The 14,752-nt window shown below is 37.4% G+C and overlaps 1 protein-coding gene across 7 annotated transcripts in view; it reads left to right on the top strand.

Annotated features, from left to right (window-relative positions):
* Window positions 1-14,752, top strand: part of POU6F2 (POU class 6 homeobox 2) — a 321,124-nt gene that overhangs the window by 56,888 nt on the left and 249,484 nt on the right. For all 7 annotated transcript variants that reach the window (XM_054161003.1, XM_054160996.1, XM_054161000.1 and 4 more), the window contains one exon: window positions 2,410-2,581. In XM_054161003.1, the coding sequence (XP_054016978.1) occupies window positions 2,410-2,581 (172 nt within the window). The remainder of the gene's footprint in view (window positions 1-2,409; window positions 2,582-14,752) is intronic.

Here is a 14,752-nt window from a genome sequence, read left to right as displayed (position 1 = left end):
TGCAAAAATGTGCTAAAATACACAATTTCATGTATTAAAGCAAGCAAAAAAACCAAACCAAAACAAAAAACCCTCCTTAAATGACTGTCCATAATGCAATATGAATATGAGTCAAAACAAGTCAGAGGTTTTTATACAGCATTGGCAAAAGAAATCTGTTAACTTCTCTTTCCTCCCCAGAAATACCTTAAGAAATGTTCGGATTGTTGCTGGCTAATACATACAATAAATGCAATGTTAATAAATCACCAGCAATTTAGCCTGACAATAACATGGATTGACCACATTGATTAAATTGATTATGTTTCATATATTTACAATATGTAGACACAAGCCTAATTTATTTTCTGAAGAGTTCAAGGTAGGTATCACTGGTTTAAGAAAAAAAAAAAAAGGCAAGGCAAAACAATGGAGTAATGTTTGTGGTTGCTATCTGCAATAATCTAATGCTGACAGAGAGCAGTATTTTATTTAGTAATTAACAGTGTAAAGGGGAGAGAAGCTGTCATGTTGGTTCTTAAGCTGGGGAATGTGATGAAAGATGATATCTGCGATCTCATCCTTTCCACTTGTTTAGGATTGTCAGGATGAGAAATGTCAGCATTATGAAAGCTCAGCTCTGCTCTTGATATGATAAAACCCTTCAAAAGCCAGTCTTTCTCTCCCTCTCCCCCCTCCTTTCTCCCTTTCCCTCTTGCACTTGCTTTTTTATTTATCCTGTTTTGTTAGATGGCAGAAATATAATTCTTTTCTTTCTTCCTATTATAAGCCACCATTTTTGTTTTATTATATGTTTCACAACCCCTAATGCCCCACTGAAAATTACCTTGTTAAATGACAGTGTTTCAAAGCCATGAATCCTTTCCACCATTCCCTCAGAGGTTTGAAACAGTCAACAGACTGTAAAGAATAAATAATAAAAAAGTATTGATTATTTTGATGACTGTGAGATTCAATTAAGTATTAATTTTGCCCTCCAGTGGACCTATCAAGGTATTCAAAAGGGAGGATTCGGCTCAGCTAAATGCGTGCTGAGTGCTTCAGCCTTAAATAGGGAGAAAATGTGTTTACCTACAGTATTTGAAGAGGAGTGCATTGATGCACAGAGTCCAATATTTAAGTGCTGTGCAAATTAAGCCCTGGTGACAGTGACATTGTTTTCAGCGATGTGAGTATTGACTAAAGAAGTGCATTTGATGACAGCTTAAACTATTTGTATTGATTAACATTTTCATAGATTATCATGTGTCATATCAAATTCACTTTTCAGACATGAATACATTAAAAAACCCATAGGCAAACATCGACCAATGTGAGGACGGGACAGAGGAAACATGCTAACCAACCTACTTGCTCGCTGGTCACCTGTTCTCTGCATAAGAACCATTTAGGCATGAACTTTGCAATAAATAGCTGCCAGAGAGCGTAACAAGGTCACTTGTTCCTTACCTCCTTTTAAAGTATTTTTTTTTTTAATGCTGCTTTCCATGCTGTCACGATATTATGCCTATTAGTTTGCAAACGGAATAATAGAGTGTGCTGGGAAATAATTCCTGACCCCCAAATGTCCTCAGTGAGCAGAAGATAAAACAGATCCAAATCATCAAGGAAAAAAAAATAATAGTATAAATGTGTGTAATGTTTTACTGGGAATATAATGTCGCAAACACAAGAATAATTGCAAACTCTGTGTGTAAGTACCTCCCTAATTTTATCTTTAAAAAGAAAATGGTTTCTGTGTTTTTTATTTTCAAAAGAAAAAATGTGTGTTTGTATGTTTTTATGGACTTTTGGAGCATAGGATCCCAAAGACAGGAATAGTTAGAAGAAACCTGTGTCTCTTCTGAATGTATGTAATGAAATGGCTCTTTGCTGCTGTGTGCTTTCATAGAAATGCTGGAATGCTAGAAACTCTGTATGTGATGTTGTTAATGTTGTACTGCTGAGGATGCCTCTTTAAATCACTGCGGAGCGCTCACAGGGTGCTCCTCTTCCGTGACGGTGGAGCATAGAGGAATTTCTTTTCTTACTACGTTAAGGACAGGGTGAGGTGTAAAAACGTACACAAACCGCACATCCCACAATTAAAGCTGTGTTGGTTATGTTGCTTTCATAGAAGTTTTTCTCCAAAGCATCCTGAATCTCTCACATGCTAGTTGAGCTTTAATAGGGTGGGGAGTAATGGAAAACTCATTGGATCTGTAATAGCTCTTCACTTGACTGCAGCCAGCAATAACAGCAGGAGCAGCCAGAGATAAGAGAGAGAGAGAGAGAGAGAGAGAGAGACTGAATGTGTGTGTGTGAGAGAGAGAGGGAGTGGAAGAGAGAGTATACGCACACCAAAGCCGCCACTTTTTTTTTCCCCCCTCACTCTTTCCCCCCCTCCCCCCCTTCCCCCCCCCATCCTAGGATCCAATGATAGCTGGACAAGTCAGTAAGCCCTTGCTGTCACTGCGGAGTGAAATGAATGCAGAGTTGAGAGGTGAGGACAAGGCAGCTACTTCAGACAACGAGCTGAATGAGCCCCTGCTTGCGCCTGTGGAATCAAATGACAGCGAGGACACTCCCAGCAAGCTCTTCGGTAAGTCTGTCTAGGTATTTCATTTCACTGCTACCATGTTGTCCGGAAGAGCAATCTCCCTCTGTTTTGGTTCTTTTTTTTTTTTTTTTTTTTTTCCCCCTCCTTCTTTTCCCCCTTCTCCTTTTCTTTCTTGTTCACACAATTTTCTTTTAAGTATGAAGGAGCAGCCTGGAGTGTGAAGGCATTCAACCCTCTGCTCTCATTACAACTGGTTACCAGAATGACAGCATCACTGCTGAAAACTTTTGTCAACAATGAACTTATTCTATGCAAGTTGCAGGCATTTTATATTTTCTCTTAATCCATGATGTCTCATGTTAAATAAATAGGGGAGTAGTTTGTTGAGGTTTATCACGGTAGGTACTGGTGTGTCTCATATGCTGCCAGCTTTTCCTAAGGCTGGATTACACTGAAAAGTTACTATTTTATGTGATAAAACTGGCTAGAAGGAGCTTGAAACATTCCTATAGAAAACACTGCTCTGAGTGAACAAAGGCTACCAAGGGTACTGCACATGGAGCTAATGGTTTTGGAATTTAAATTAGAAGTATCTCTTCTAATGCCCATGAAAAGAGGAATTTCCTTTTAATTTTTAAAATTTATTTTTCAGTATTTCAACACTGTGCCAGATAAGCATAACCAAAACAAAAGCAGCAAGAGTGGCACTCCAACACAGACATCTGTCATTCAAACGGGTGACACCCTGTAAGCCAACTCAAGCAACTCTGATCTCTAATCAGAAAAGGGAGCAGAGTTGTTGAGGCGCGTGTTTGAGTGATAGATGTTGATAGATGTCTGAGCTGGAGCAGCACTGTATGGTACATAGTGACATTTTGGGTTTAGAGAGGCTGCTCTCCTATAGGAGTTCCTTTTAATTATTTCTGTTTCAGGCTTGAGACAAACCTTAATAGAAATGGAGCATTTCCTTATTTTAATTGATCCTATAGGTGGAAATTGGAGGGGTGGGGGAGAGAAGATGTTGTTTAAAGGGAATGCAGCTTCAAGGGAGAGAGGTTGAGAGCCCATTTTCGAAGATTTAAGTTTTGATTTCATAATCTGTAAGGAAATCTGTAGCAGTGTTCACATTTCAGTATTCCAGCTACAGAAAGAGCTAAAGGATGTATTTTTTCTTTAAAACAAAAGAATACATGCTGTTTTCTTGTAAAATGGTCTTTACCTCTTACTAAAAGAGACAGCACAAAATGTTTTACTAAACAACTTCTCTACAGATAGAGGAAAATTCAAAAAATTAATTTCTGGGTTTCAGTAATGACTATTACTGCAGATCACATCCTTTTTTAAGTACCCTCTTAGTAATCTTTGTTTCCATGGAAAGCATAATTTCCATTAGTAGTTTGAATGTTCAAAAAGCATAGAATAATTGTTTTTGCCCTTTCATCCCAGAAAGAATTGTAAAGTCTGAAATTCAGAGGGATATTAGCTGTCTAGAGCAGTATAAATATCTTCAGCTGAGTTTATGTATTTGATTTGCTCAAATGCTTAGGATGCATCTATTAAATATAGCAAGGCATATACAACAACAATAACAAAAAAAGACTTTTTAATCTGAGGGTAGTGAAATGTCTGTTTGTAGATCAGGCATGTCCTGTAATAAAAGACAAGACATTTTCTGAACCATTGTCATTTGGATGCTCTAGAGTGATAGTGAAATAGACACTTTCATTAGACTTGCCATGTGGGATACAGAAATGATGTTCAACAATTAATCATAAGAAGGGTACTTCTTCAGCAATAATCCCTGCTGCAGGTGAGAAAAAGACTGGAGTGCAATTCATTATACCTATTTTTGACCTAGGAATGTATGCAGTAAACTTTTGTTTCTCTCTACGGGTGCTTTGCACTCAGTGACAAAGCAGGTGAATGCTGTGTCTCCTTGGGTCTCAAATACCAGCACAAGCTGGGATAAGTTTCTGATGATCTGAAATACTTCCCATCTGAAACTGGTGCACAGGTGTCTGGGAAGATACACTTTATCACTGCAGGGCAGTTGTTACCTGTGAGTGATGACAGAAGCAGCTGTGATTAGAGGGGTTGTGTTTGCTTGTTGGGTGCTTACTTGCTTTCTGTGGTGGTTGATTTGGTTTTTGATGTTTTGGAGGTTTGTTGGGGATTTTTGTTTGTTTTGTTTGCTTGTTATGGTTGGTTTTCTTGTTTGTTTTGTATGTGGGCTTTTTGTTTGTTTGGGGTGTTTGTTTTGGTGGGGTTTTTTTGTTTGTTTTTTAAGAAAAGTTTGTTCTGTAGTCTGGGGGTTTGCATCTGTAATCCTCCTCTGGTGGGTTTATATCAGTGGACTTTTTGGAATCTGCATACCTGTGTGCAAAAGAATTGATTACTTTTTTTAAAATGCTGAAATCATGTGAAACAAGAAGGGAATAAAAATCATGGTGAAAAACACTTTCTGAAGTGCAAAATATTGGTAAAGGACAATATAGTGAAATACATTGGCTCAGAAGCACAGCTTTGAAGTATGGAGTTCAGCACGGCTGCAGTACTTCAGTTACAGAGTTCCCAGTTTTGTGGGGCAGCATGAGGCCAAGTTGCTTTGCGAGAGATCTTATGGTGTACCGTTTAATCTTTAAAATGTTTGTGGTGTGCTATGTCCTATTTTATTTGTGGTGTAGTTAAGAAACAGGGAAACTGAGTCTGGCTGTTGACATTCCTGATGAGCTTCTCTTACTCTGCAATGTGTTTCAAAATAGTAACCCAGGCCAGAAGCCACAGCTCTTACAGAGAAGGCTTTTGTTAATGCCAAGTAGTAGCTTCACTTGAATAAACACAATGGGATTTGATCCTAAATTAATTAATCCTATTTGCTGTTTTATACAATATCTTTAAATAGGTTTAGAACAAGTTATGAAGTTCTCTTTTGAGAAAACCTCAGTAAGAGTCTTCCTCCCTCTTCATGATTAGTTGTGTAATATTATAATGTCTGTGATTCCAAAGCTGCTATTGACACCAGGGATATGGTGTGCGTAAAATTCTCTGTACAGTAGAAATCCCGGGAAATAAGTGGCTGGTCCAAGCATCAAAAGCCCCTGTGGACTAAGCCTGGCTTTCCTGGAGTTATATCTGGTCTTTAATTAATTCTTAATTGAAGGTAATTTGTGACATAATTACCTGATGGTAAAAAGACAGCCAGGAATGCTCTTGCATGTTAAGGTAATTTTAGTGTGCTGTTAAAAGTTTGTCTTTGAGGCTGAGCCTGTAGTGCTTAACAGCAAACTTATTGAAATAAAGCAAGCTGTAAGTAGATAGCCAGAGCAAGAGCAAGCCTATAATTGTAGAGCACAAGTGTTTCCTATTTAATAATTGCAAGACAGCAAAAAAATTACTGCTAATGGTTTTTGTGGTTGGGTTTTTTTTTTTGTCGTTGTTGTTGGGCTTTTTTGGGTTTGTTTTTTTTTTTTCTTCTGACAAATTTTGTTCCAGTGAAATTAAATTTTATGCTTCCCATGCTGGATCTGAGGAGTGTGGTTTCACTTGGTTCACTACCACATTTTTATTTATTTTTTTTTTTATTATTCCAGAATGCTGCATATTCTTGAAGTACAGATCAGGGGGATGTGAGTTAAATGAATCTGCACACATTTCCATAAACAAGGGTTTATTTTCAAACCCCTGTGTTGGCTTTGGGACTTTGTTTTCGGGTGCTGTTACCCGTGTTTCAGAACTGCATGCAGCTTTCTATATGAGTTTACGTGTACCTGCTGCAGCGGAACAGGGTAGAAGTTGTTGCTAGCTCAGTGTGTTTTGCTAGCAGATCCTTTGTATTGCTCTGTAAGGAAACACGCCATTTCTTCTTTTTAATCTGAGTTGCCTTAGATTAGAATTTATAACACTGGAGTAATTTCAGTTCCAAAGGATAAAGGACTCAATTGTCTTTTACCTCTTGAGACAGTGGTCTCTGCAGGTCAGAGCAGAGGTCATTGCCAGGTTGTTGTGAGGAAGCTCACATTATCGTCATTAACAGCGTATCTAGCCTGTGGGGGGAAAAAAGGCCTTCACACTAAGAGCTTTCCTTTCATCAGTGTATTTAAGGAAGATTCTCAGTGTTTTGGTTATATCCTCAAATTTTAAAGGCCTGTTTGCCCATCAGGAAGGCTTTGATAAGGTTTGGCCATTTCAGTTAAAGAAAGCACCATGTGTTTGTCTCTCTTACTGCGTTTTAAAGCTCTAGTGAATATTTCTACTCTCCTAGGGAAGTTCATGGTCCAAACTGTCTCAATGTTAAAATCAGAGCCTTCTTTTAGATGCAGTGAACATTTGATATATGCTTAATCTGCATATAAAGATTCTTTCTTTACTCATATACTTATATATACTTTCCATGTTGTGGATGCTTTGTTCTGAGACGGTATCAGTTATCTATGCATCTGTAAGTGCCATAGGACTGATCCTGCAAGTGCTTAAATGTGTGATACTTACATTAAAGCAAGTAATCTCTGAATGGGGAGCACTATTTCATTACAAAGACTGTGTCAGCAAGGAACATAAATGGGTGGCATGTTTACAGAACCAGGTCATTATACAGGCTTGTAAATCCATTTTCTAAAAATGTAGTGGTGTCTTGCTCGATTAACAAATAAGTTTTCAAAGAATCTGAAGATCTGGCTGTGTGATTGACTGTTATTTCTGAAGGATATATTTGATGTGAGCATTTTTAAGCCAGTGGGGGATGCACTTGTGAATGGGCAGTAAATGCCCATTAAAGCCTAAAAAGATGTTATGACTATTTAAACACAAAGCACAATGCCATGATAAGACAGAAAATCTATCCTTAGCTCAGTGTTTGTGCTGTGTCCAGGTATTGTGTGTAGGTTGGGCAGTGGTGATACTGACGCTAGCAGTTATATTCCAACTGAGGAGGCCGGAGTCTTACTTCTTTAACCTTTGATGAAAGCAATATTGGGCTGATGTAGGGCAAATATTGCAGCCCCCTCCTTATTTATTTCCATACTAGCAAGGGAATTTGAGTCTTATTGCTGTGGCTGAGTTGTGACACAGCCTGTTTTAAAAAAGCAAACAAACAACAAAACCTATTTTGAGTATGAAGAAAGTTAATTGTTGGGGTTTTGAAGGACAGTTATTCTCATGAATTTCTAATTATTTCTTTACTCCTTTTTCTTTCTTTCTTTTTTTTTTTTTTTTGAGTAAGTATGTTATGTGTTTCTTAAATGAAGCTTGAAGTCTGTTTTTCTGTATTTATATACAGAATAATGCCAGAGAGGGAAGGAAAAGAAGAATAAAATTGTACTAGGTCATTGGTATGACTGAATGACAAATAGTTCATTTTTAATTAGTTAATCTTTCTTCCTGTTTTTGAAGTTATAAAAATAACAACAAACTTGTTTTAAAGCAACATAAATGGCTGGCTGTTTCAAAGGGGACTTGCTGGCTACTAGGCAGTAAACAGGTAATTTGTGAAAGAACTATTATGTTCTTTGATTGAGATCTTTGCCCGTTTGTGTTTTGAGATGAATAATACATCAGACACTTTTGCATTGAAAAGGAAGCAAGCATAGGAAAGAGAAGGAAGGAGAACTGGATGTTTCTATTGGACTTCAGATGATTAAGCAAGTTCTCCATGGAAATATGCAGGTGAGACAGAGGGAGGCAAAGTTAGATTTGCCCAAATGTGTGCACATGGCACCACTTAACACCTCTCTTGATTTCCTTATGCTAAACAAAGAGGTAGCCACAGCTTACACCAAGCTGGCACCCTGTCAGGGGGCAATCTGTATAAAGTTTCCTGCTGTCAGGTTAATAAATTTTTTAAAAATATCCAAAGGCAGAAGTAGCTGTAGGAAGCTCATAGTAACAGTTGCCATTCTCCTGTGGATCATTTTTCCCTTTAATGTCCTATGTAGTGCTTGGTTTTCCTTGTGTTGTCTTTCTGGGTTTTGTTTTTTCTGACATTTGTGGGTTCTTCTTTGTTTTAATTCTGTTCCTTTACTAAGCTCTTCCCTTTCCTGCATCCATCACCTGTGGTCCCTTTATTGAGGGAGAAATGGTCAGAGGATGGGAAGATCAGCTTTATGACTTTTTATGCATTGATTAAATTAAATTGTTCAGTATATTACCATTTCTTCCATTAATGGTTTAGTTTCTGACTTATTAATATGGCTACTACTAATACTATGAAAATACCATTATTTTGCTAGTTACAAAAATAATTTGATGAGCTCAGTGGTAGAAGTTACATTAAAATGACAACTGAATGAGAAAATTAATCCTGAACAGAGGCAAAAGTGGAATAAAATTAAATGTGTCATAATTTGTGGGTTTCAACAGGAATATTATTTTGTCATGGAAGTGGTTTGATATTTGTTAGCTTAAAGTCTCATTTTTCTCTTTTTCCACCATGTAAAAATCAAAATCAATATCAGTATGAAACAAAGGAAGATTTGTATTGTGACATGTCCTGTTTTATGTTGTGATACTGCTTTGATGCTCCTAGAAGCAGGACTAAGCCCTTTCACTTTGAAAGCAGAGGTCATCTGGAGAAGAATAGTACCTCATCCTGTCTGGCTAAATAAAACCTGCTGTTTTCAGAGGGACTGAAATTGGGTTTGTTCTCTAGATATTCCAGAGATATTCAAATCAATGCACAGCCCACACCCTGGCCACTCTAAAACACATCTAACACTAACCTACCACTTCTCTATTCCTGAAAGTAGTTTGTATTTCTGTTTTTATTTTCACATTTACAAGAAGAGTTGTTTGGAGAGTAGGAGTTTTGTTGTTCTTGTCAGATCTCTCTTCTTTTTAGAAAGCTAAACCATCATTCTAACTACTGAACAGTTTGAAGCTGTTGTAAGGAAATGTATGTTTCAGAAAGCAATCACAATACTTGCATGTGATTACAAAATTAATTGTATCTATATATTTAATATATATAAAATCATCATCCAGTGCAACTGGAATATGATGCAAATTATTGTAATTTAAAAAAAAATATATATTCCAAATCCAATCCTTCTCGCTCTCAGGGCTGGAAAGCTTTTTCTGTGTCAAAAATAATACTCGCTACAGTAGTCTGTCATTAAATGGTGTCTCTGAAAATGAGCATGGAGCTTATGGAATTGCAGTAACACTAGCTTTTAAAAACATCTATGTACTTTTCAGTTGCATGCTTTGATGACCATTAGAGATTCTGATAAGTCATTTTCGTTTTCTAGCTCAATCTCCTACCTGACTTAGTCTCACTTTTTAAAACCACCTTTTAAAATTGATGAATAAACAATTATTAGCAGCCAGTTGCCTTCCAGCAGAAGATAAAAGGAATCCCTCTTCAAGACCTGACTGGACATAACCTAGGCTGTTATGCTCCCCTTAAATGCCTAAGCTTGTAAAGTAGATGATCGGTAGAAAACAAAGATGAAACATTTGTTTATGCTCCCCTTCCTCCTTACAGACAGTTTCGAACTGTTTCCTGCACTTCTGGTGTTCGGTGTGACACAGCTGGAAGTGTGTACAGCTGTGCATGGGCAGTTGTTGCACAGGTCTACTCAAATACATTTTGCCTCCATCTGTTGTGGTCTGCTTTAGGTTTCTGTACTTTGTATGAAGCTCAGTGTTTGGTGAGGGGGGTTATTCCTTGAAGAAGAGGATCTAGAACCTGTGTTTAATCAAGGAGCCAGAATTGCCTTTCAGTAAATATACCTTAAGGTATACTTTCATATATTGTATTATTAAGTATATGTAATTATTTCTTGAGCTGGCGCAGTATTAACTGGGAAGGAAGAAAGATCATTTTAATTCAGTCTAATCTCTTGAGCAAATACAACGTGGGCCAGTTTTTGTATATTCTTTTGCATACAATTAGGATTTATTCACAAGGTGTAAAGATGTCACGTTTGCTTAGTGATTTGAATAAACATGAAGCCAGATTCTGACAGGTCTCAGGTGACTGTGCATCATGTATGCAGGAAGACCATATATTTGAATGGAGTGTTTGTACTACCAATACCTGCACCAGCAGTCCATGACCTCCACCTCTCTAACATGGTTGCTGCTCTACAGTTTCCCACGCTCTGGAGCTAAAATCAGCTAAGCAAACACGCTGACAGGAAAGAGTGACCACTCTATAATTATGGTGCCTTCATATTTAACAAAAAATGAATTACTGACCTAGCCCATGAGGGTCACTGCATTCTTCTGTTACATCTTACAGGTACATGTATATATTGCAAAGGTTCTGCAGCTCCACTGTCACTGTTCTGCCATGGAGAAACAAGAATAGCTGTGGTAGAAACAGCATCTGACCTGCTGCAGGCAGAGACTGTGTCAGTGTCAGAACCCATGTAAAGCTTCCATAAGGGTGGAGAAGATTGTAAGGCATGTTTACGGGACGGCTAGAGAGATTGTCATAACTAGGCATTCAGAAATAATTGAGGAACGTACTGGTAGTTAGTACTGAAACAAAAACATTACTAGAAAATTCAACAGTGATTAAAAGAGGGGGCGGAAGAAACTAGACAGATATATATGAACTCAAAGGTGATTGTAAATGTACAGGCTTGATACTTCTCCTCCTTTCTCATGCTTCCTTGCCTGAAGTCATAAATATTTGGGACCACAAGCCACAAATCTCTCTGAAGAAATAACAGAATTTACAACTGGAAGAAAACAGAAAATGAAAATACTTTTAAAATATTTTTTTTCTACTGATTGCATATACTTTACTCTGATATGCACAATATATTTAATGATAATATCCAAAAGGAAAACATCTGCATTTGAGATGTTGTGGTTTTTTTACCCTGGTAGGAAGGTGCAAAGGAAACTCTGATGTGGCTCTGTTGCTGGGATTTGATGCATTGCTTTCAGAGTCTCCTTATTTTAGCTGCACAGATACAGCACAGTCAAACCTTCTCATAACAGTTGCTGACAAGGAAAAAAATAATCTTTCAATCAGCTGGTCCTGCTCACTCTTCCCCAGCCCCCACATCTCTTTGCTTTTATGAGGCAATGAATAAAAGGGGCACCAGATGATGCAGAGGTATACTCAGATGAGATGTCCTAGTCAATGAGCAACTTTGGATTTGCAGGACTCCGGCTTGTGACCCTGGGCCTCATAGGAATTGTGAGAAAGGCTCAGCCCCCAAACTCACTGCCTTTATCTCATTTGTGTAAAAGGATAGCTGCTGTATTTTGAAGAGCACTTTACGTATTTCATATTGCATGTGGCAGCAGCTCCCTGTCTGGTGTAAAGTCTGGTGTGCTTTTGGCATGACAAAACACAGGGTGCATCCCCCCGGCAAAGGCAGTGGGGCTATGCTGGAAGGGTGAAGGAGGGGTGAAGGGAAGGTTTTGTTTTACAGTCTGAAAATTCAGGACTAAAACATTTATGCTTATCAGAACAGAATCAAGTGTTTTCTTTCAATGTGGTGTTTGTTTGCTTGTTTGTTCTTGTTTGGGGATTTTTTAGTAATAATTTAAAAAAAAATAATCTAGGCTCTGGTCAGGTTTGGGGGTTATTTTTAATAACTCATTCTTCTGGTTTCCTATTCTTCCTTTGTGTGTGTTCATGTAACTGCTGTATTTCAAACCAGGTAAAACCAGCTTAAAATAGTAAGAAGGAAAAAAAAAGGTTCCCTAAAAGACAGCTTACTGCTGACTGTTTTATTTTGTTTATATCTGATATTTCTTATGGTATTCAGATGGTTGTAATAGACTAGCACAAGAACTGCATGTCTTGTCATCTGTACTGTATCAATACGTTTTTATAATGATACAATAACCTGAACCCTGTAACAGTTTATGATCCATTTGAGAATTCTTATGGATTCTCAGAGTGACGGAGACCTGAAAAAAGAACTTGACTGCTTTCGCAAAACTGGTGCTGTGACAGGAAAAACTAGTGTTCCTGTGATTTAGTTGCTAAGGAATCATATTGATCTGATTCGTCATTAAACTTTTAAGTTTGGGGGGTGGGAGAAAAAAAAAGTCAAGCTGGTTGAAGGTGGAAAAAAACAGTGATGTGATTGTGATGGTCTGCAATACAGGTAAACTGTGCCATACTACTACTGATATTGATTTGTTATGATTAATAAATATGATTTTATGCATTACCCATGTATTGTACCCATAATAGTGCTTTTTTTAGAGCAGAAGAAAATTGCTTCTTGCTCTTTATTTTTCATTGACTATTTTTAGTCAATGATAAATAAAGAACTTTAACTGCAGTCAGAATACAGGAAAGTCAGGACTTTAAAACAGAAACATAGCTGTAATGAATAACCACACAGTGAACTAGACACGCACGGCCATCTTAACATTTGTAATGGTGCTAATTTCCTACTGCTTTTTAAAATATGCTTCCACATGAGCTCTCAAAACCCATAAAAGCTTGGCATGTAAAGTAAATTGTTTGTCACTTACTGACGACCTGCCATATTTATTGTCAGGAGAAATGGACATTAGTTGGAAAAGCAGTTGTTAAAGGCCAAACAATTTTTAAAGATGGCAAAGATGTGCAAGGGCTTTCCTTTTTCTAACAATGAGCCACCCCTTCAGACATCAAAAGACAAGATAATAAGACACTTCAAGCACAATTCAAGATTATATTCAACATCTAAAGGCTCATCTCTTGTCAGTTTGCATTTACTCTCCCAGGGATGTGATGCTTCTATCATCATTCTGTCAAGAGGAGTCTGGCAGAAGCGATGAGGGCCCCTCATTTCACACACTTAGTGTTTTTTATCAAATAGCCCACGCTCATTCTGATTCAGCCAAAATGGAGGGATAATTTGAAGAAGGTCATACACAAGTACAAAAATCTTCTACTGATTTGTGTGATTAGAAGGCATTAAAATTGCACGTTTATGTTTGTTTTGAGGGCTTTTTTTCCAGTTTATTTAGTAATACACTGTTGAAGCATTAATTTTTTTTTTTTAATGGATAAAAAAAGAAAGTTTGCTTAAAACAACACCCATTTCATTAGTTAGCAAATATTTTGACTAGTGAGCTATTTTAAAAGATGTCTTTCTTTTTTTCAATATACCCTTAAAATTCATTCACCTCCCCTTTCCCCCCTGAGAGCAGAATCTTCAAGAGCTCCAGGGGTGAAACCTGAGCCCACTCAAACTCATTAGGATTTCACTCGCTGGTCAATTCATCCTCAGAAGTTTTGTTTGGGTAAGGATTTAGGAGGCTGAACTCGCATAATATCAATATGGAGGGAGTGATTTTAATAGCTTTTGTAAACACCCCTGAGTACAGACTATAATTGCACAGCACCAGTTGGGCTACCTAGAGATGATATTGAAATTCTATCATAGGAGCCATCTTTGATTTGACACATGGCTATTTTGTGCCCTGTTTGTACCACTTTCAGTTATGTGGGCAGCTATTTGGACCATGTTCTTCTGGTAATGGGAGTTGTGATAATGTGATAAGGATGCATTTTCAGTCTCTTCCTTCCCCTTTCCATTCTGCACACTTGTTATATGGTATTGTATGTGGTATTCACCATAACTTTTCCAGTGAATGGAGAGGCAGTTTTTCTATGTTTCAGAGAGTCAGAAAGGAGAGAAGGAGATGTGACTACAGAAACAGTTCTTTTTGTTCTTGTTTTCATAAGTCTTTGGTTAATAATGAAAGTACTGGTTATTAGAGATTGCATTTGAAAAGCTATATATTAATTCTAGTAAAATGATATGATTTATGACAGTGATCTCAGGCGAACCATAACACCTGTAAAGCAGTGATCACTAAACTTTTTTAATTGTACATCTCTATCAGTAACCAGGTTTACATGTGTATTTTCAACATATGTATATTTCTTTAAATTGTATCTATATCTGTGTACTACTGTAGTAATATGCACATCATAAAGCATACACAAAGAAGAGTTAAAAAAAAAAAAAAAAAAGACAAAATGAAGATGAAAGAAATGTTACTTAAAATATCTTCAATTTTATTTGGGTTCCAAAAGAATTTTCCTATTTGCAAATGGATTGACATACACACCCCTTGGGATATGCACACACCATGTTGGAAAACAGTGCTGTAGAGGACCAAGAACTGAGAGGAGAATAAGTAAATTATCTGTCTGTTAAGACATCCTGTGCTCAAAATCCTCACTGACATAGGTGGGCCAAAAGCTGTGTTTATTCTCATATCTGCTGTCTTACCAAACTCAGCGTG

This window comes from Dryobates pubescens, chromosome 4 (assembly GCF_014839835.1).
Source record: "Dryobates pubescens isolate bDryPub1 chromosome 4, bDryPub1.pri, whole genome shotgun sequence".
In the NCBI taxonomy this organism is placed as follows: Eukaryota; Metazoa; Chordata; class Aves; order Piciformes; family Picidae; genus Dryobates; species Dryobates pubescens.
This window is presented reverse-complemented; position numbering and strand designations above follow the sequence as displayed.